The following is a 19,395-nucleotide window of genomic DNA, read 5'->3' as shown; positions in this document are numbered from 1 at the left end:
GCTCCCCAGAAGGGCGACAGGAACTTCCCTCCCTCAGCTCGTAGGTCCATGTGCTGCCTCTGCAGCTCCCATTGGCTGCAGTTCCCAGCCAATGGGAGCTGCAGAACTGAGGCTGGGGTGGAGAGGAGGCAGCATATGGAGCTAGGGTCACTGCTTCCCAAGAGCTGGGTAGGGAGCCTGCCCCAGCTGCACTGCCCCGCCCCCCTCTCCCCTGTGGCAACCCCTGCCCCCCAAACCCCCAAATTTTAGTCAGGGGTATATAATAAAATTCATGTACAGGTCACAGGCCATGAATTTTTGTTTACTGCCCATGACCTGTCCATGACTTTTACTAAAAATACCCATGACTAAAATGTAACATTAATTATAGTTGGTCTGACATTTACTATAAACAAGTGAAATACAGCCAGTCCAACTGTAGTCTCTGGACCATACCACACAGAACACCTTCAAATCAGAGTCTCCGCAATTAAAATTTTAATATTAAATCAGAGATACTTCCTACTAGTTGCAACCTATGCCAAGATTTATAGTTTGAGAGAGAGTGACAAAAAACTAAGCCCATCTTCTGCTCTCCATATCACGGTCTTCTGCAAGCTATTTCTGTGATGAAGATTTAACTGTCATAACCTGTTGATTACAATAAAGCTGAAGGAACAGCAAATACATAGGGACAGTCGAACAGCAAAATGACCTGCAGAGATTAAAGCAGGCATTAGGATGCAAGCAACTAATGAAGATTCAGTAGCAATTACTGTCAAATCCTTCACCCAGGGAGAGAAAAACAGACAGCACAGAGTAGAGTAGACATGCCAACCAGCTGCAGCCATCATTTTAGAGAGCGGATTTTCACCTCTCCTCTGAATACTGTTCTGCTATTACCAAGTACTATATTTACTGCAGGGAGAAGTGTTTAAGATCAAGAGGTCCACAATTCACAAGCTTGAACCACTGTAATATGCAGATTGAGATCAGAGGCCCACCATACCCAATATAAAACCAAGATAAAAAATTATGCTAGTACTTTGAATCCAACATCTCACTGGAATTTGTTATTTAAGCAAGTTCCATCTTTGTTATTGCTGACTAAGCAAAATAATTGAGCCTCTTGGGAGTTATGCTTCTGAAGCAAGGAGCCTACCTAATAGTGATTGCCATATTAATAGGTATTACTTAATTAGAACACATTAGAGACTTCAATTTTGCATTTCAATATGCCTATTTTTTAAAATAATTGCTTTAAGAGTGGAGATTGCAGTAGTGGTCAATTTAAAGACAGTACAATACATTTCAAATGCAGCGGTCCATCATGAAGCAGCACTTACCAGAAGCAAAATGGAATTAGCCAATTTTTCTAAATTTATTAGCCCCCCGCCCTCCAGGATATCCACTATGTTGCAGCAAATTCTTGTAAAGATTATTACTATTGTATCTGATTAAGTCCTAAAACAAAGCGGAAGCAATTTTCAGATGTTTCTCTTGAAGTTTACATAGTAGTAGTGAAACAGCCCTTTATATAGATTATCTAAGGCAGTAAGTGAGGTACTGCTATAAGAGCATAGGCTCAAGATCCATCAGTGATCTCTGGGATTTGGTGTAGGTTCCAAAAAATGTTTAGGAAGCACAAGCCGATACAGCTAGTTTCTTTTTGAATGCAGACCATATTTAAAGGCATTGTTTTTATTGTCGGACCTCAATTTAATGCTTAAGTGTGACAAACAGCAAAGTGAAAGGTTGGTAAGCCAGCCAAAATGTCAAACTAGAACACCCATCAGTTTGATCTTTTTGGTTTTCAATAAGTAGTAAGTCTAACAGAATAAAAAACATCTACTCAGTCATTGTTTTTAGAACTCCTCAGTATAAAAACCAAGCACCTTAATTACATCTATGAAGTTCCTGAAAAGGTACTTTGAAACTCTTCTCTACAAAACATTGTAGGTCTAGCAATAAATTCCTTGAAGTTTCCAGAAAGAGCTAGATTTAAGTAGACTGGAGGATGTGACAAACCCTCAAAGACACCCCCCGCCCCCGCCAAAAAAAAGTAGCACACCGACAAAAACACACATGCAATCTAAAAAGTTAAATCTTCAGTGTCAACTGTAAGTGACACAAACTGCAGTCTGGAAAACTGACAGCACAATATTGGAACTGAAGATTGATTTTTAAAAATCAAAAAAGGGGGGAGGGGAAAAGAACACATGACTTTCCTGAAAGGACATATGGCTCCAGAAATATTTTAAAATGACAGGGTCAGAGGTGACAGCTTAGTGAGCGAGGTCTAAGCTTAAAATCCCTCATCTCTCTGGAACCGGAGTTTCAAATCCTCTCTGACTTAGCCTTCTATTTTTCCAAAGCAGATGACACTAATGTGGTTTCAGTTCCTTCAGAACTGGAACCTTGTCTATTCTGCATTGACATTAGGTATCTAATTGCCCTTTTTGTAAGAGTGTTGGCCATGGTGGCTCTGGTCCAGAAAAGCTGCCCTCCCATTAATATAGCGCACTGTCTTGTTCGTTGCTGTCCTACAACCCAAAAATAGTAGTGATGTTCTGAAGTTGTGTTGAAACATTCTGGTCAGACAGACCGCCACCAACCATATCCCCCAACTCTATAAGCATCACTTGGTGCTCTGAAGAGCAGTAAGTTACTCTAGATCAACAGGATGAGTATGTTCAGAATATGGCCCTTAAAAGGCAGAAACAAAAGAAAGATCTCAAATTTCAGTATTTGTTTTTTTGATGGGATATACTATATAGAAAGTACACTTTCAACTGTGATTGATGTTTATTCACTTTTCAAAATAAAGTGTGGGGTTTTATGTTGTGTCTCAATGAGAACACCCTCCCCCCCCAGTTACAACTCTGAATCCACATAGCAATCTACGGACTTAAAAAAAAAAAAGTGTCACTTACAAAAAACACAGTCACTGACCACAGCTTAATAAGGAAAATAGTGTATATATACTCTAACTTATTTGCCATCTAAAAATTTATAGCCTACAGATTAGTATCCAGTATTGAGTGACTATGTGCAATGTTGGGATTTAAAGCATAATAAGTATACCTGCTTTCTAAGCTACCTTTCAGTGGTCATGTACTTACCCAAGACAGCTTCACTTGGTAATCCAAAAATTGAAATTCTTGGGAAGTGCTATAGGCTATATGGGTATTCTTTTATTTTCTGAGAGGATTTCTGCAGTTCAAGTTGTTCACTATACGGATCCACAAGACTGACTCCTCAGATATCTGTGCCCTCCCCTCCCACAGCAATCCTCAAATGTTAACAAATAGGCTGTCACCTACGTTCAAGTTATGTGAACAGGTATATAGTGCCAAAGTGCTCAGGAGCATTCCGTCAAGCTCTGCCCTCACATCAAGCAGCTCCAGGTAATAGCAAAATCTTTCCTCAGAAAAGTTAAATTAACTGCAATAATAACAACCAATACTTCAGAAACCTGACCAGCAGTTTCAGTAGACAATCTCAGATATCGGAGCCAGGAACGGTTACATACCTACAGAGATTTTTCAACTTCTAATAGAGCTAGACGTTTATGTACAGTAGAGTAATAGGACAAGGCAGCCTAACTTAATCCTTTTCCATGTAGGCTCACTAACAGATGACATTTGAATTTCATCCCACAAACCTCGAACCCAAGTTTTCATTGCCTCTTTCTCTGTTGCCATTAGACTGGCTAGAGAGTGCTAAATTCTCCTCAGTGTTTACAATATTGTTTTCTACACATTCATGCAAGGCTGCCATGTCATTTTACCTTTAGTCTCCAAAGTCACTGGATCAGAGTATTCCCCTGCCACAGCCTTGTTGCAAGCTCTTACCCGAAAGTTCATATATTTTGAATCAAACTTCAGTCCTGAAAAAAAAAATTTGAAGCACTTAAAGTTTGTCATAATGATAGTGATTAGTTCCATATATTCTAGATTAAGCAAATAAGAGGAAAGTTTATTTAGCATAGAATGAGGAGGACTAGTAGCTAATAACAAGGTGACCCAGGTCTCTATAGGAAGGCCCTGTAACTGACCAGTTATCTGGAGGCTACATTCATTTACTGAGTAACATTTGTGTTTGTAATAAGGATGCCCCGTCAACAGCAAGTGTTTTGTATAGTTGAGCATTCTATGTTTGCAGTGTTGTTGTAGCCATGTTGGTCCCAGACATGAACAGCAGCTTGGTGTAAGCTCAAAAGCTTGTCTTTCACCAAAAGAAGTGATCTCACCCACCTTGTCTCTAATAGGATTCTGTTACATACAAAAAAACCCCAGTGTTTGTTCAGAGTCACCTCAAGAGCAGAAGACTTTAAGAGGGTAAACGAGCAATCTTTACCAGATAATGTATATTCAGTGCCCTTAATATAGTCTATCAGCTCCCAGCATGTTTCATCTTTTACTCGAGGAAGCCCATCAAAATTAGTTTTCCTATATTCCAATACAAAATGATCAATTTTGTTGTCTTCTTCTGGCATTCTCCATACTATCGTTACAGCGTTGTCAGCTACCAGACACTCTACTGGGTCTATCTCTGGAGCTTTGGGGACTGCAAAACAAACAAAGCAAAAGAACATTAGACTACTGATGAAAAGAAGTGTTTGCCACCCCAGTGTTGCAGTCTGTTCCTTTGGATCTACATAAGAGAATCAGAAATTGCCTTTGGTTCAGTAGCACTCATTCTTTTCAGGGATTTTACTCTATCTACAAATTGGAACTTAAAGAGCAATAGACTGATATTCTATTTAATACTCTGTCTGTTAAGTGACTATATTAAACACAAAATTAGCATTTTGCTAACAAATACGCATTAGCTCTAGGATTCTACTGTTCTTGTCTTTGTTTTTCTGACAGTACAGGTCAGGCTGACCTCCTTGTATAAACAGTAACAAGCAAACAGAGCTGGTGGGGACTGGCAATTGTGGTTCCATGGTTGGAATAATCAAGCAGGAAGAACATTTTAAGGAGGTTAAATTGTCTTAAGGCTCTTTCAGACAGATCTTTTTACAGAGCACTCAGAGCTAGAGCCCTGATATAGGATCATGCAGCAAGAGCATGCTTCCATCACTTTAGAAAAAGGTTGGTTTATAATATTTGGATACAAGCACCACTACACAGATTTACAACATAACATTTCCAGAGAAAACAAGGTACATACAGATACTACAGTGCCCTGAACACAAAGCATTTACTAATGAGTAAATGTAGTGTGTGTGTGTGTGTAGATATACAACTTGTATCAAAACATTAGCAGACTTGTGTTTTTATGGTTTATTTTCTGTAGTGTATTTTCTAGCAAAATACAAGCAAAAGGATAAGAGCTAAAAAGCAAACTAGCTTCTCACCGCCAGGACACTGAGGAAAGTATGTTTCCAATAATCATAATTTAGGTTTACTCAAATTACTGTGTTTTTATTTTGTTATCCTCCAAATCCTCTAATCTCTCTGAAATCAGTTGACATAAGATGATCTCAGGTACTTCAAGTACCATATTAAAAAAATTCAACTTCCTTTACTAAGCCCTACTGCATTAAGTTTTGGATTAACCTTACACTAGAAACAAAACTCACTTCTTACTCCCAGTGTGATACCGGGTCATATTGCAGAACCTCGGCACCTCATGACACCAGCTACCCAAGAAACGCATCAGGGCCCATTCTACAACTTGAATCAATTTCACTATATTTCTCTTTCCCCATCTAATCCCCAAATATTAACATCCGAGGCGCACATCATGCGTGGAGCAGGAAAGAGGCAGCATCAGAAGTTGGGTGCATGACAGATAGTAATATACTAATGGATAGCAGACAAAGTAGGATTTAAAACCTTAAAACAAAAAACAAACCACCTTACCAGTGGTCCATTTTAATCAAATGGAATTTCATAGGTTTCTTTCTGAACGTAAAACAATGCACAAAGCAAGCAAAAAAGTAAGTAGCCAATTACAGCTGGAGTCCATGACCAAAACCTTATTTCATGAGTAAGCTGAAACCAAGAAGTTTAGGAGTCAAATTTACATTGACAGGAAAGGAAAGAAGTATCCATGTGTTTCTTGTTCAAGAATCTGTTTTTGCCTAGAAAGAAAAAAAAATATTCTCTACCTAATACTCAAACAATTTCTGCAGTTTTCAAAAGGGTCCTGAAAATAGTTTTTGAAGTATGCTTGCTCACAACCCATTAGGTATTTTATTCCCCTGAGGCCTGCCACTTTGCAGCAAGCTATTCCTCTGACAAGTCACATAAAAATGCATTAATGGAGTTTCATATTTAGACCTCTATTTCTGTGGAAGTACATTCCATTTACAGTAGGTGATCCCCTCATCCCCCCAACGATCAGCCCTGTAAATAGTCTGAGTTCTGATTCAAGCTGGTTCTTTCCATGTCATGCATCACCACCAACAGACATTCTGCAGCCTAACTTAGACCCGTAATTAAATCTTGAAGAACTATGGTCTTCAAATTGAGACTTAAGTTACATCTGTAACACTGCTGCTTTTCACTGGGTTTTCATAGATGTAGCCAATTGAAACTTGGTAAGCAGTTCTGTTGATGCACAGGATGCAGTAGAAATTTTTAGCTCACTTTTAACTATCAGCTCTGCAGAGTGAGGATGACTACCAAGCAGTAAGAACTTTGTCATTCAAGCCAGCAAGTACAGGGTTAGGATTTCTCCCCTTCATATAAATACCTCACTGGGTTTTGTTAAATGAAACCCTATGCATATAAATTACTTAAGTATATTTAATCCTCAGAGGGCACATTGCCCAAAATGAACAGGTTGCAAATTCAGGCAAGATGACCAGCAAGTATTCAGTCTACTAATTAGGATCGGACCTCAGATCCCACTACTTACCCAACTTGTTTGGTCTCGCAATAGGTGTTCTGAAAAAAGCAGTCTGAAAGCATTAGCACCATGTGTGGTCACACTGGCCTGGCTTGACACACATCCTGGTCATTTAAAAGTTAGACTTCCCCGATGTGTTTAATTCTACCTACTAGCCATGCTCCTCTCCAGTCATCACTGACTACCTATTCCCTTTAGGTTCTAGATAGAAAAATTGCAAAAGCATCCGCAGATAAGCATAAGAACTTTTATATTAATTCTTTTTCAGCTTTTGAAGATGCTGAAGTTAGAAGCCTAATGTTTTTAATATCAAAAGGCATGTAAATTATATTCATGTAAATACTTCATAGTGACAAACATTCAGTACCATTAGGTTGGTTTTGATTTCTAACAGGAAGTTTTCCCCATCTGAATACACAACAGTAGCACATTTACCAAGTAAGGTGGTGCCATTTTCTGTCACTTTTTAGAGCTGAACACTTGGTTATTTAATCACTATGCCGGTCTCCGGTTCAGTGTACTTGTTCCATATATCCCAAATGAAGGTCAGTCATAGGGACAGACACCACCACTGAAGAGAGACAAAAGACTATTTATTGGGGAATTTATTAAATCTGTTCATCACTGAAGCAAACAATTCTTTTTACTGATATAGTAGTACAGCTTAAATTGCAGCATGTTTAAACAGCGAAGCACACTTCAGTAGAAGAGTGCAAGTTATAATTCAATGATCCCAGCAGGTGTGTCAAAGTGCATGAAACATGTGGGAGTGGTAAAAAGAATTACCTAAAATTTTAATTTGCATTGAAGACCAGACATCTCACAGAAATCTTTGAAAAGCTTAGTCTTGCTTTTATTGTACAGTTTCTCTTTATGCAAATGGACCCTAGTCAGAGCATGAGGGGGGGGAAAGAAAAAGGGATGATATTCCACTTGAAGTTACAAAACAAGAAGGTTTGTGAGTGTACAAAATACTCACTCCAGCTCAGTTCTCATAGCATGAAACGCAGGTAGCGTTAAGCCAGAGAGTTGCACATTTATAGCTTGCCAAGAGGAGATATGGTGCCCTCCACTTTGTTTATTAGCCTTCCCAGCAGAAGCAGAAAGTCTTCTTCAGTCTATGTACCTATCCCACGCAGCCAGCCTCCCAAGCATGCTATGTTGAAGAGTTACTGAACATTTTTAAATAGCACAACTTAAGTGTAAATGCTTTTCACTTCTCACAAGGTTTATTTGAATAGAACACAGGACAAGTTGTAGTCATAAAACTTGATGTTCCAGCAGGGCACATGGTTTACAAAACATTTGGGAATTGCCAAGTTGTATAGGGATTGAGAACAAAGGTTTATGAAAGTGGTAAGCTAAAAGTTTTAGAGAATCACAAAAACAATTCTAACTGGTTTAAAGAGAAATATAGTAGTATTTGGAGAGAAGATTATAGAAGTCAGCCAACAACAGGTTAAGATTTTGAGAGAAATACTAAGACATCTATCATACAGAGGCCATCCCAGCAATTTTTGAAGCACCTACTGCTACCCATTATTTTTGGCATTTTATTATATGCCAGATAGAAAGATGAGATTCTTTCATGTGTTTAGAAGTTCATGTGTTTTAGAAGTTGTAAGGTACCAATACCATTGTGATGAGCATTATATAAATGCCTAGATATCACCACCTCACCAAGTTTGGGATTTCAAACTGTCTGAATCAACACCCAGTTTAAGTTTTGCCTGCAAGAATCTGTGCTGCTATAAGTAGTGACAGAGCTCTGTACCAAATTGTTACAAGCTATCCACTAGAAAGAAGGAAAAAAAAAATTCAGTGATATCCTTACAGTTGATCTTTCCATATTTAAATGCCAAGTGCTGGATTATCTTGCATGAGCAAGTATGTAGCTAACCAAAATTATGTTGAAACTGGCTGCATAACAAGGGTTAACTGAAAATTTTTCCAGTTTAAGGAATGTAATTTTTTTTGGCTTTAGTACCTACAAATGTTTTCACTGACAGCACTGGTCACTCAAGTCCTCCATTTGTCGCCCCACATAACAAGTACAGTATACAAGCAGCATTTCAAGCTTCCTCCCTTATCTAGAAAGGGTAAGAGGATAACTGAGTTGCCATTTTCATCCAGAGTCTAAGGACTGAATGGTAATTTCAGCACAGCTCATCATGAGTTGCCAATTAAGCATCATGATAGTGATTTGAGACAACACACTACGCACAGGACCAAGATTACCTCTCATCATACAGTGAAAGTGACCATGACTGCCAGCAGGAGGCTTAATAGCTCTGGAAACAGTGCTGAGGTTATTAATTCCCACACCAAAGGAAAGTCTTCCTTAAGTTGGAGCTCAGGCTGTAAATATCAGCAATTTAAAGTTTAGTGGACTGTTGCCTTTGAGAATCTAACATCTAATCCAGGAAATTCAAAGATCAGATCATATTTTGAAAGGAAGTATAGAATGGAAGTCAAAGGAACTCAAACACTCTTGCCTCTGCACTTATATCCCTGGCATCTTGTGAACTGAATGAAGTAGTAACATGTCAGACAAGACTCAGCTTGTGAATATGTTAAACACTTGACACCTTGCCAGTGCATGTATGATCTTAGGCAATTACCTATGATGGCAAAGGAACAAGTACAGGTCTGGGAGCAAAGAACAAGTTCCATCCCCACCTTTGTTGACTGGCCCTACTACTGTATAAAAGGTCTATATGTGTGCTACCATCTTTATGAAGTAGATGTTATAGATCTGATATTTGCCAAGACATATAAAGCTTTAGTAAATGCTGAAGAAACTGCTCAAGGTAGCTGAAAAAAATCCACATATTAAAATGCATGAATTAAACTACTGTTTATCCCAGATATCTTATAGTATAAACATTCAATTCACTATAGGACTTAGTTTTACCTGGCAAAAACTTTAAAGCCTGGAGCATCTGCCTTTCCTGAGAGAAGTCCACCATCAAATGAGTCATGTTATCACTGACCTTTGGTTTCAAAGAGATGCGGAATGCTGAAGCCATTGTGACTCTACAGGAAAGAAAGGCTGATTAGGAAAATGTGGTTCATATTTTGGAAATTCTATACTCAGGAAGTTAACTTTTGAGGTGTCAAAACCATGTGATTCTTTATAATTCACTTCAGAAGTTGCTACAGGTTTGAGTGTGCTGTTCTTCCCTTATATATGAAAAATCAGCTCCCACATTTTAAAGTGGTGTTTACAACCAGTTTTCTGAAGTTTAAGTTAAAAGAAGTGTTTCACTGCTGTGAGAATCTCTCAAAAGATCTGGTGTTAGTTGCAAGTGCCTCCCTCTCACTTGATCTGCGACACTGAGTCCATGTAAGACAACCTAGAAGTTACTAAAAAGACTTCAGGCCTGATTCTCCCATGCTTTGGGTATTCATTTAAACCTGTGCAGACAGAGTAACACTAGCCACTGAAAGTGAAAAATTCTGATTTGGTAACATTTTACAGCCACTTTGCACAAGCCTAGGATCATAGGACTGGAAGGGACCTCAGGAGGTCATCTTGTCTGGTCCCCTGAACTCATAGCAAGACTAAGTATTATCTAAACCATCCCTGACAGGTGTTTATCATTAGAGATTAAGAGCAGGTAGACAGATTCCACAACCTTCCTAGGCAATTTATTCCAGTGCTTAGCCACCCCGACAGAAAGTTTTTCCGTGACGTCCAACCTAAACCGCCCTTGCTGCAATTTGAGCTCATTGCTTCTTGTCCTATCCTCAGAGGTTAAGAACAATAATTTTTCTCCCTCCTCCTTGTAATAACCTTTTATGTACTTGAAAACTTATGTCCCCTCTCAGTCTTCTCTTCTCCAGACTAAAAAAAACCCCCTTCCCCCCCCCCCCCAAAATCTTCCTTCATAGGTCATATTTTCCAGATCTTTAATCGTTTTTGTTGCTCTTCTCTGGACTGTCTCCAATTTGTCCACATCTTGAAATGTGGTGCCTAGAACTGGACACAATACTCCAGTTGAGGCCTAATCAGCACAGGGAGGAAGAATTACTTCTCATGTCTTGCTTAAAATACTCCTGCCAATACATCCCAGTATGATGTTTGCTAGTTTTTGCAACAATGTTACACTGTTGACTCATTTAGCTTGTGATCCATTAGGACGCCCAAATCCTTTTCTGCAGTACTCCTTCCTAGGAGGTCATTTTCCATTTTGTATGTATGCAACTGATTGTTCCTTCCTACATAGAGCACTTTGCATTTGTCCTTACTGAATTTCATCCTATTTACTTCAGACCATTTCTCCAGATTTTGAATTTTAATCCTTATCTCCAAAGCACTTGCAACCCCTCCCAGCTTGGTATCGTCCACAAACTTTGTAAGTGTACTCTCTATGCCATTATCTAAATCACTGATGAAGATATTGAACAGAACTGGCCCCAGAGCTGATCCCTGTGGGACCACACTTGTATTCCCTTCCAGCTTGACTGTGAACCACTGATAACTACTCTCTGGGAATGGTTTTCCAACCAGTTATGCACCCACCTTATAGTAATTTCATCTAGGTTGTATTTCCCTAGTTTGTTTATGCAAAGATTATGTGAGACGCTATAAAAAGCCTTACTAAAGTCAAGATATACATCTATCACTTCCCCACCCATCCACAAGGCTGGTTACCCTGTCAAAGAAAGCTATTAGGTTGGTTTGACATGATTTGTTCTTGACAAATCCATACTGATGTTACTTATCACCTTATTATCCATCAGGTGTGTCTGCAAAGTGATTGCTTAATTATTTGCTCCATTATCTTTCCGGGTACAGAAGTTAAGCTGACTGTAATTCCCTGGGTTCTCCTTATTTCCTTTCTATAAATGAGCACTATATTTGCCCCTTTTCCAGTCCTCTGGAATCTCTCTCATCTTCCATGACTTTTTGAAGATAATCACTAATGGACTCAGATATCTCCTCAGTCAGTTCCTTGAGTATTCTAGGATGTATTTCATCAGGCCCGGGTGACTAGAAGCATGACCAAATGAAAGACAAGGCATTGAAGAATTAAGGCCTTAGTCTGATGCTCAGATTTCAGAAAGTATTTCAAGTATCAACTTATTTGTCCATTATTTAGAAATGCTTTAGCTGCCAACACTGTAGAACACAACTTGTTCCTCAATTACAGAAGATAGGGTTACCATCCGTCCGGGTTTCCCCGGACATGTCCGGCTTTTGGGTCTTTAAATAGCCGTCCGGGAGGAATTTGTAAAAAGCTAAAAATGTCCGGGATTTCCCCCCGGACGGCTATCTAAAGACCCAAAAGCGGCTGACAGGGCAGCCGCGCCGGATTGAGCCGCTCACTTGGGGCCGCTCCGGCAGCAAAAGCCCCTCCCTCCCCTGCAACTTCAGCACGCCGGTAGCAAAAACGGGAGCAGGAGCTGTTTGTGCCGCTACAAAGGACACTTATCCCCATACCCACCCCATGAAAACAGATAGTCTTAGGCCTTGGCTACACTGGCGCTGTACTGTGCTGCAACTTGCTGTGCTCAGGGGTGTGAAAACGACCCCCCCCCCCCGAGTGCAGCAAGTGCAGCGCTGTAAAGCGCCAGTGTAATCAGAGCCTGCAGCGCTGCACACTCGCTCGCAGCGCTGCAAGGTATTCCCCTCGGAGAGGTGGAGTACATACAGCGCTGCGAGAGCGCTCTCGCAGCGCTGGCGGCGCGACTACACTCGCACTTCACAGCGCTGCCGCGGCAGCGCTGGGAAGTCCCGAGTGTAGCCAAGGTCTTACTGAAACTACAGTTACAATAGTGAGTGAATGAAGCACAAAAAAGGGTTTTAGCAGTGTAGACAGTGAGGGAAGAGTAAGTAGTAACAGATCTTAGACACTTGATTGAGAAAGCAAACCGTGCCGAGGATGACAGGTTGCCGGGGGAAAAAAGGACAATGTAGTTGGCCCTGAAAAGAGCAGACGCACTGTGGCCATTTAATTTCCCAAAATAGTTAGAGTAGGAATCAAAATTGGAAGACATTCCATTTCAAAAGGTTACTAAATTTTGAGCTATTACAAGATCAGTTCCAACTCTGACCCAGTCCCCAATAACCTCAGACATGTAATTAAACAGATTTGTGATTTTTCGTAACCTTAATTTATGCCAACCTTCCTAAACAGTGGAGAGAAATTTGAGAATAAAGTTTCAATTTGATACTTCAGGAATTCATGTTATTATAAAACATTGAGGATAAGAGAACTAAAGATGGAATTTTAGAATTCCAAGCCATCAGTTTTAAACTCCATGAAATTATTCATGATTGTGATAGCTGTGAAATAGTTCGATCTCAGAATCTGACAGAGGCCTCTCAATCTCTGAATGAAAGGGATTATACACCTGCTACTGGAGTACTTAAACTGTCTTGTCCAGATGGTGAGGCGGCCTCAGTTATCTAGGTTCTGAGTTTTTTGACTTCTTGACCTTATCCATTTTTAGACCTCCATTCTTTCTAAGTTTTCCACCTGACTGTCACATCCTCAAAAGTTTCACAAAAACTAGCATTTCCTGCAGAGAATTTTACAGTTTGCTGTATCCTAAAAACTACTAGTTCAAAGTGGCAGTACCCAAGAGTTCCAGGAGTCTAAATAGGATTTACTTTGACAAGCAGCTCAATATCCAATACCAGTAGCCCTATAGCTCACAACTAAGGGTATGTCTACACTACGGGATTAATCCGAATTTAGATCATTCGAATTTGGGAAACAGGTTGTATAAATTCGATTGTGCGCGGCCACACTAAGCACATTAATTCGGTTTTTAACCACATTAATTCGGTGGTGTGCGGCCACACTACCCCATTAATTTAACCACAGTAATTCGGTGGTGTGCGGCCACACTAACCCTAATTCGAATTAACAAAATCGATTTTGGCGCTACTCCGCTCGTCGAGGTGGAGTACAGAAATCAATTTTAAGTGCCCTTTAATTCGAATTAACTGGCTCTGTAGTGTGGACGGGTGAAGGGTTAATTCGGATTAACGCAGCTAAATCCGAATTAAAGTCGTAGTGTAGACCAGGCCATAGTCAGAAGGACTTGAGTTTTCCCATCACCAACTTTCCAGCATGCATCACTAGCAGCCCCGCAGCTATCACTGCTCAGCCAACAGACTAAGCCCCAAAAGTGCAACAGCTTGGTTGACATTATTGACAACTCAAGGTTGTTAGTTACAAATTGTCCAAGCAGAAACTCCCCGTAACTACAAACTAGTTGTGAAACTTCTGCACGTCTGGCCAACACAGCCAGCTGTATAGGGATTCACTGTTCAAACTGGCTGAATGCTGCTAAAGTAGCTTCATGAGCTTGGAAGGGATAACAGGAGGCATGCTACTTTTCAGAGAGCTGAAGCACATTAAACAAAACTTCTGCCGCCACCATTCTAAATTTTTCTATTAAGGGTTCTCTATTTCTGCTTGGACTGGGATAGAAAGCTTAGTTTCCCATAGCAATCAACAGTTTACCTTGGACATGAATTCCAGCACGAAACTAGCTTTTTTTCTTTGGCAACTGACTTGTTAGTTCTCATGAAAATGTTTGACTCAACAGCCAACCTGCTGGGTCAGTGGAAGCAACATATTCTGGAAACTCTTGGAAGGGCTGGTCTTCCACATGCTGTATACAGCTTGTGTCTAAAAGCTTTAAAAGTGCTTCCATTCTCTATGGAGACCCACTGAAATGCCTGAGTTTGCTGGGCACATTTTGAATAGATTGTCCTGGTCCAGAAGAAAGATGTGCTTACCTTAACATTGTTTCACCATAAAATACTTGGCAGAGTAGAAGTTTTCCACTCTAAAAAGTTGATTTAAGTATATGTTGAAGACTCTTCACATCCAGAGAGAAACACCTTGGCAAAAGATCACTAACTCAGGCAGTAAACCCACTAGCATCAGCACTGGTGATACCACCAGAAAGACATTCATTCTTTGTAAACATTAGAATAACTTAGCTAGAAAAAGATTCTAGCTACAAGGCATCCCCTCACATTCAAAACAGAGCATTAAGCCTGCAGAACTTTTTTTAATCAGGATCCTATATTTAGGAATTTAAAGGGAAACTGTCAACTTGATAAAAATAGATTTAAAAACAGTTTTCAAATTTTACACCTGTTTGTCTCACCACACTTTCTGGGTTGTTACCTATTTCTCTCCCCCTGTTGATGTGTGAAAGACTCTCACAAAAGGAGGAAGAGGTTAACCAGCTAGACAGGGGAGAGTAGGAAAGTGACTATATGGAATGCCATCAAATAATGTATATAATCTTTCAATTGTGATACTCTTGGATATTTACAAGAGTATCAGAAAGAAGTTGACTGTGCCCCTTTAAGACTGGACTTTTGAGTTCAGTGAAAAGATTAACAATTAAAAAGCAAGAAGTTTTGTAGAAGGTTTTGTACCGTACCTATCTTTGATCTGTCTGGCGGCCTTGGTGCATATCAGGGAGAAGAGAGAGAAGGTAATTAGTGCTTCCATGCAAGTCTCAACTGCAGTAACATGCAAGAAGAGTTAGATTATGAATCCCACAGCTATGCAGCTCAGATTCAAACACCGAACAATATTTTACCACTTACTTTGATACAAGATTTTTCTTTCCATAAGCTTGTGTTAATGCACAATGGTTAGAAATGCTGTAATAAGTCAGATCAGAGCAATCAACTTGAAAAGCCACACCAAACCAACTCCAAATTACTGGGCTTCTTTTCTAGCGCAAGATCAGATATCCAGTTTATCACTTTAAATTTCTTCCTGCATCCATAATTCCAAATTTAAAAGAAAAAAAAGTACAAAGACAGGAGCATTTACTTAGCTTCTGCTCTTTTGAATCAATAGTGCAAAGTACTTGTTTTGCTACCAATGGTATTTATCCATACCCTGTCAGGGGCCTAACTTCTTGTGGAAGAGGTATCAGAGGAAAGGAAAAATTCCTTCTGAAAGTTATTGTACTGTTTCGTCAATCCTACTCTACTGTAGATTTTCCCCATGTATTCCTCAGAAGCTCCAATATATGGACTTGCACAAGTACTCAACTTCCTGCTATTATTGCAGTATACCCAGAATCAATATGGCTGATCTACAGGTATCAAAATCTTTTTGATTTTACCATTTGAAAACAGGGAGGCCTGGTCACATTTAAGAATAAAAAGGTTATTGGACAAGTTAACAGTAATGAGCTGGGTGGATTCATCCACCCAATAGTCTCAGCTAGAGTTTCTAGTTGGTTTGAGGTTGCCTCCAACTCAGATAGTTAATCCTCAAAATAAAACTCAAGAAACAGCACCAGAAAGCCTAGGACATTTCTTTAGACATAAAAGTATTTTACAAATACTAATAGAAAGGTTCTTGTTGATTACAAGCATGTTTACATAAAAATCTTTCCATTGGAGAATACTTTTAAGTTTCCATATGTCACAGTTGGAAACCTAAACTGTGCATGTCTGGAAATTTAAGCTACACAGTAACACCAGTCAAGTTTATTTATTTAAGAGTATATCTGCTTAGAAATACTTTAGAGACATTATTGGTTTGACAGGAAAGTCTAGTAGTAAGGAAATTATACTACAATATCACACAAGGGTTTCATTATGGGGGATCTTATGTTGACATTCATCTAGTACAATTACAATCAATTTGCTATACATAGTTGGACTATTTCAACCTACAAAAAGCAGTAAGGCTGAAATTCACTTCAATTTAGAGTGCCTGCAGAGGAGAATTTCACTCCAAGTGCCCTTATTTGCTAAATATCCGTTGTGTAAAGTATACTAAAAATAGAGTTGGATCAATGACATTCCTCACCAATTTGGTATCGTACTCAAGGGAGGAGATCCTACTTTGGCAACTCTAGTAGGATCTTATGTAGTAGCTCTTGTTTACAATTCCTAGTAGCTGCTCCTTTAAAAAGAAAGAATCAACTTTTTGAAGGGGGGTGGGGGGGAACTTCTTGAAACTAAGATCTACTTCTCCTAGAACCAGGATTTAAGGATGTTCCAGGGAAGCCCCAGAATCCATCCTGTCATTTCTCTAATGAAGCAAACATGTAGTTCTCAATCATGCAATTACCCCTTCCAAAAAAAAACAAAAACCCACCACCTGAAAGATGAATCAGTGTAGTTTCTGTACTGAGAAGGAAGATGAACCTCTCTCTTTTTAGAAATGAGAATTGCTGATCTAATGAGCTGGCTCAGCAGACTATGCTAGGAGACATTTGCAGTTGATCCAATTTTCTTCTCTTGACTACCATGACTGACCATGAATGTAGCTTTTAATGCTGTTCATGGTTTTTCCATGTCAATTTCAGTGAAAAACGATCTAAATTGCTCAGCTTGTTTCAAAAATTCACAGAAGTCCAATTCACTAAATATCACTTGTGACAAAAAAGAAAATCCATCCTCAATCATAGTTTAAATGCAGTAGACATGAATAGGATTCAACATCTCCCCCCACATTGAGATAGCTGTTCTCAAATTAAGTGATTAACTCTGAAACAAACAAAAGATTCCCTGTATTAAGGGATTTTACATGTTATTGAAAGCTGAATGACTCATTAACTGACTAGCCATACAAAAACGGTGTATTTGGCTCTACTCAACAAGGAGCATGAACCGATAACATGCCAAAATAGTGACTTGCATCAATTCACCAGTGTGGCCATAAGGGACATTTAAATTTAGACCTGATGCATTTAAACTAATCAAATGCAGTTTGTGTCTAAAAATTAAATAGAAACTTGCAAGGAAAAAAAAAAAAAAAAAAAAAAGTCTTTTGTGCTCGCTGTCCAGGCAAGAAGAGAGTCAATCAGTACCAACCCTGCTTCATACTGCTGTACATCTTCAGCTGAGACAGGACCATGGAAACATTTAAATGAAGTTCTGTAGAGAACTTAGACCATTACTATGGTTCACAAGTAGGTATAAATATCCAGTACCTTCCCATCACGTTTTTACTTTGTGGACATATGGAAATAAATTTAGAAGTTGTGCCCTGTATAAATGTCACAAAATTGCAATGGCTGGAATATTTGTCAGTCAACTCTACTGCTCCCATTTCATTTAATAATTAACACTTAGAGCAAGTCTCTCCCCATTTTAGAGATGTATCATTTATGTACACAGAATCAGTCTTGATGCACTGATCAATATTCCAAAGCTAAAAGAATGAGTTCTACGAAGATAGTATACTGTTACTATGGCATGTAGAGATCTGCAGTGCTTCAGCATTAATATTTAGCCAAGTACCAACACTGCACAGTCCTACAATGGAGATAAGTACTAATTCAGTGCATGTAATTTTTACTGTATTTTTCAGCTGATGTTTCCACATTTGAGTGTAATTCTCTTTTTTTAGAAACATGCTTCCATTAAGCAAGCAGTTTCTCAGCCTCTTGGATGGTTGCTTAAGATTGGTATCTACAGTGAAATCTGAGGCCCCATACTCATGACATCCTAAAAAGTCTCAAGCCTAATTATAGTACTGCAGTTTTAACCTAAAAATAAGCTACGGCATGCACCATGGTGTCCACAACAGATGCAGCCAAGTGCTTTTGCATATATGAAAGAACATTGTGAGGATAATATAAGCTTACAAATCAGCCCTACTTCCAAGGGGATTTCATTAGTGGGTTGTTGTTTTATTTAAACTAAGGGTTTAGTTTGAATAAAAGATGAGTTTTTAGCAATTCCAAGATATTAGCTCTTCCATACTGCAATTAAAGGTAAGAAGGTCTTCATTTTTTCCTGTACTTAATATTAAACAGGAGTACTCCAAAAGGCAGGGGCAATCTTACCTCCCACCCACCACCCCTTCCAGGTATTAAAGCTCAATGAAGTCAAAAATCCACTGTCATAGGTGTGGCAGCATGTAGACCAGAACAGAGCCCTATGGCACATGCAAATCTGTGCTCAAAGAGAGCTGAAGTTGAGACTACAGCCCAGGCTAACAGTGCAAATTACAAATACTAAATTACAGCTGACTACACTTGCTCTTAGTATCTTTAACCCTGCAGATTTGGTGATCTAAATGCCAAAAGAAATGCTCATTATAATTAGTGTAAGATGAATAAGATTTCCATTAATAAAGTCTGTGTGCTTTCCAGTTAACTCTAGTTATAATATAGCTTTGGGTACAATATTTCTGAAGAACTGTTTAAGATCTGAGACAGTTTTAATATGTCAAGAAATGTATTAGGCTCCCTAAATTTAAGTACTAGATAGACACTTAGCTTTAAGTTGTCAGTCCTTCAGGGAAAATTAAACAAACAGGTTTCCAGAGGGAACTCACACTGTCACTAAGAGAAAGTTTGTCCTGTTTACTAGAACCTTTCCAGTATCCTTGTTACCAAGTGAAAATTAAAACAGCAGAAAACACAAGTAATTGGGGTTTGGATTTGATGTGGCTCACTGCATTGTTAGTACAAAAACAAATATGGTACATGACATTGACAAAGTCAAACATGGGATATCCTGGTAATAGATCTGAAGCTGCAGTAACTGGATTGCCAGCATTTTACCAGTTGTATTGCGTTTCCACTCCTCTACCT

General features: G+C 39.1%; 1 protein-coding gene across 3 annotated transcripts in view; it reads right to left on the bottom strand.

Annotated features, from left to right (window-relative positions):
• The window catches only part of FSD1L (fibronectin type III and SPRY domain containing 1 like), a 64,449-nt gene that overhangs the window by 27,255 nt on the left and 17,799 nt on the right, over positions 1-19,395 (bottom strand). For all 3 annotated transcript variants that reach the window (XM_024208020.3, XM_024208022.3, XM_029911316.1), the window contains 4 exons: positions 15,262-15,284; positions 9,758-9,879; positions 4,339-4,548; positions 3,770-3,868 (listed from right to left, as the gene is read on the bottom strand). In XM_024208020.3, the coding sequence (XP_024063788.1) occupies positions 3,770-3,868; positions 4,339-4,548; positions 9,758-9,879; positions 15,262-15,284 (454 nt within the window). The remainder of the gene's footprint in view (positions 1-3,769; positions 3,869-4,338; positions 4,549-9,757; positions 9,880-15,261; positions 15,285-19,395) is intronic.

This window comes from Terrapene carolina, unplaced genomic scaffold (genome assembly GCF_002925995.2).
Source record: "Terrapene carolina triunguis isolate 2854851 unplaced genomic scaffold, T_m_triunguis-2.0 Scaffold94, whole genome shotgun sequence".
Lineage (NCBI taxonomy): Eukaryota > Metazoa > Chordata > Testudines > Emydidae > Terrapene > Terrapene triunguis.
The sequence above is the reverse complement of the archived record's forward strand: the minus strand, read 5'-3'. Positions and strand labels throughout refer to the sequence as shown.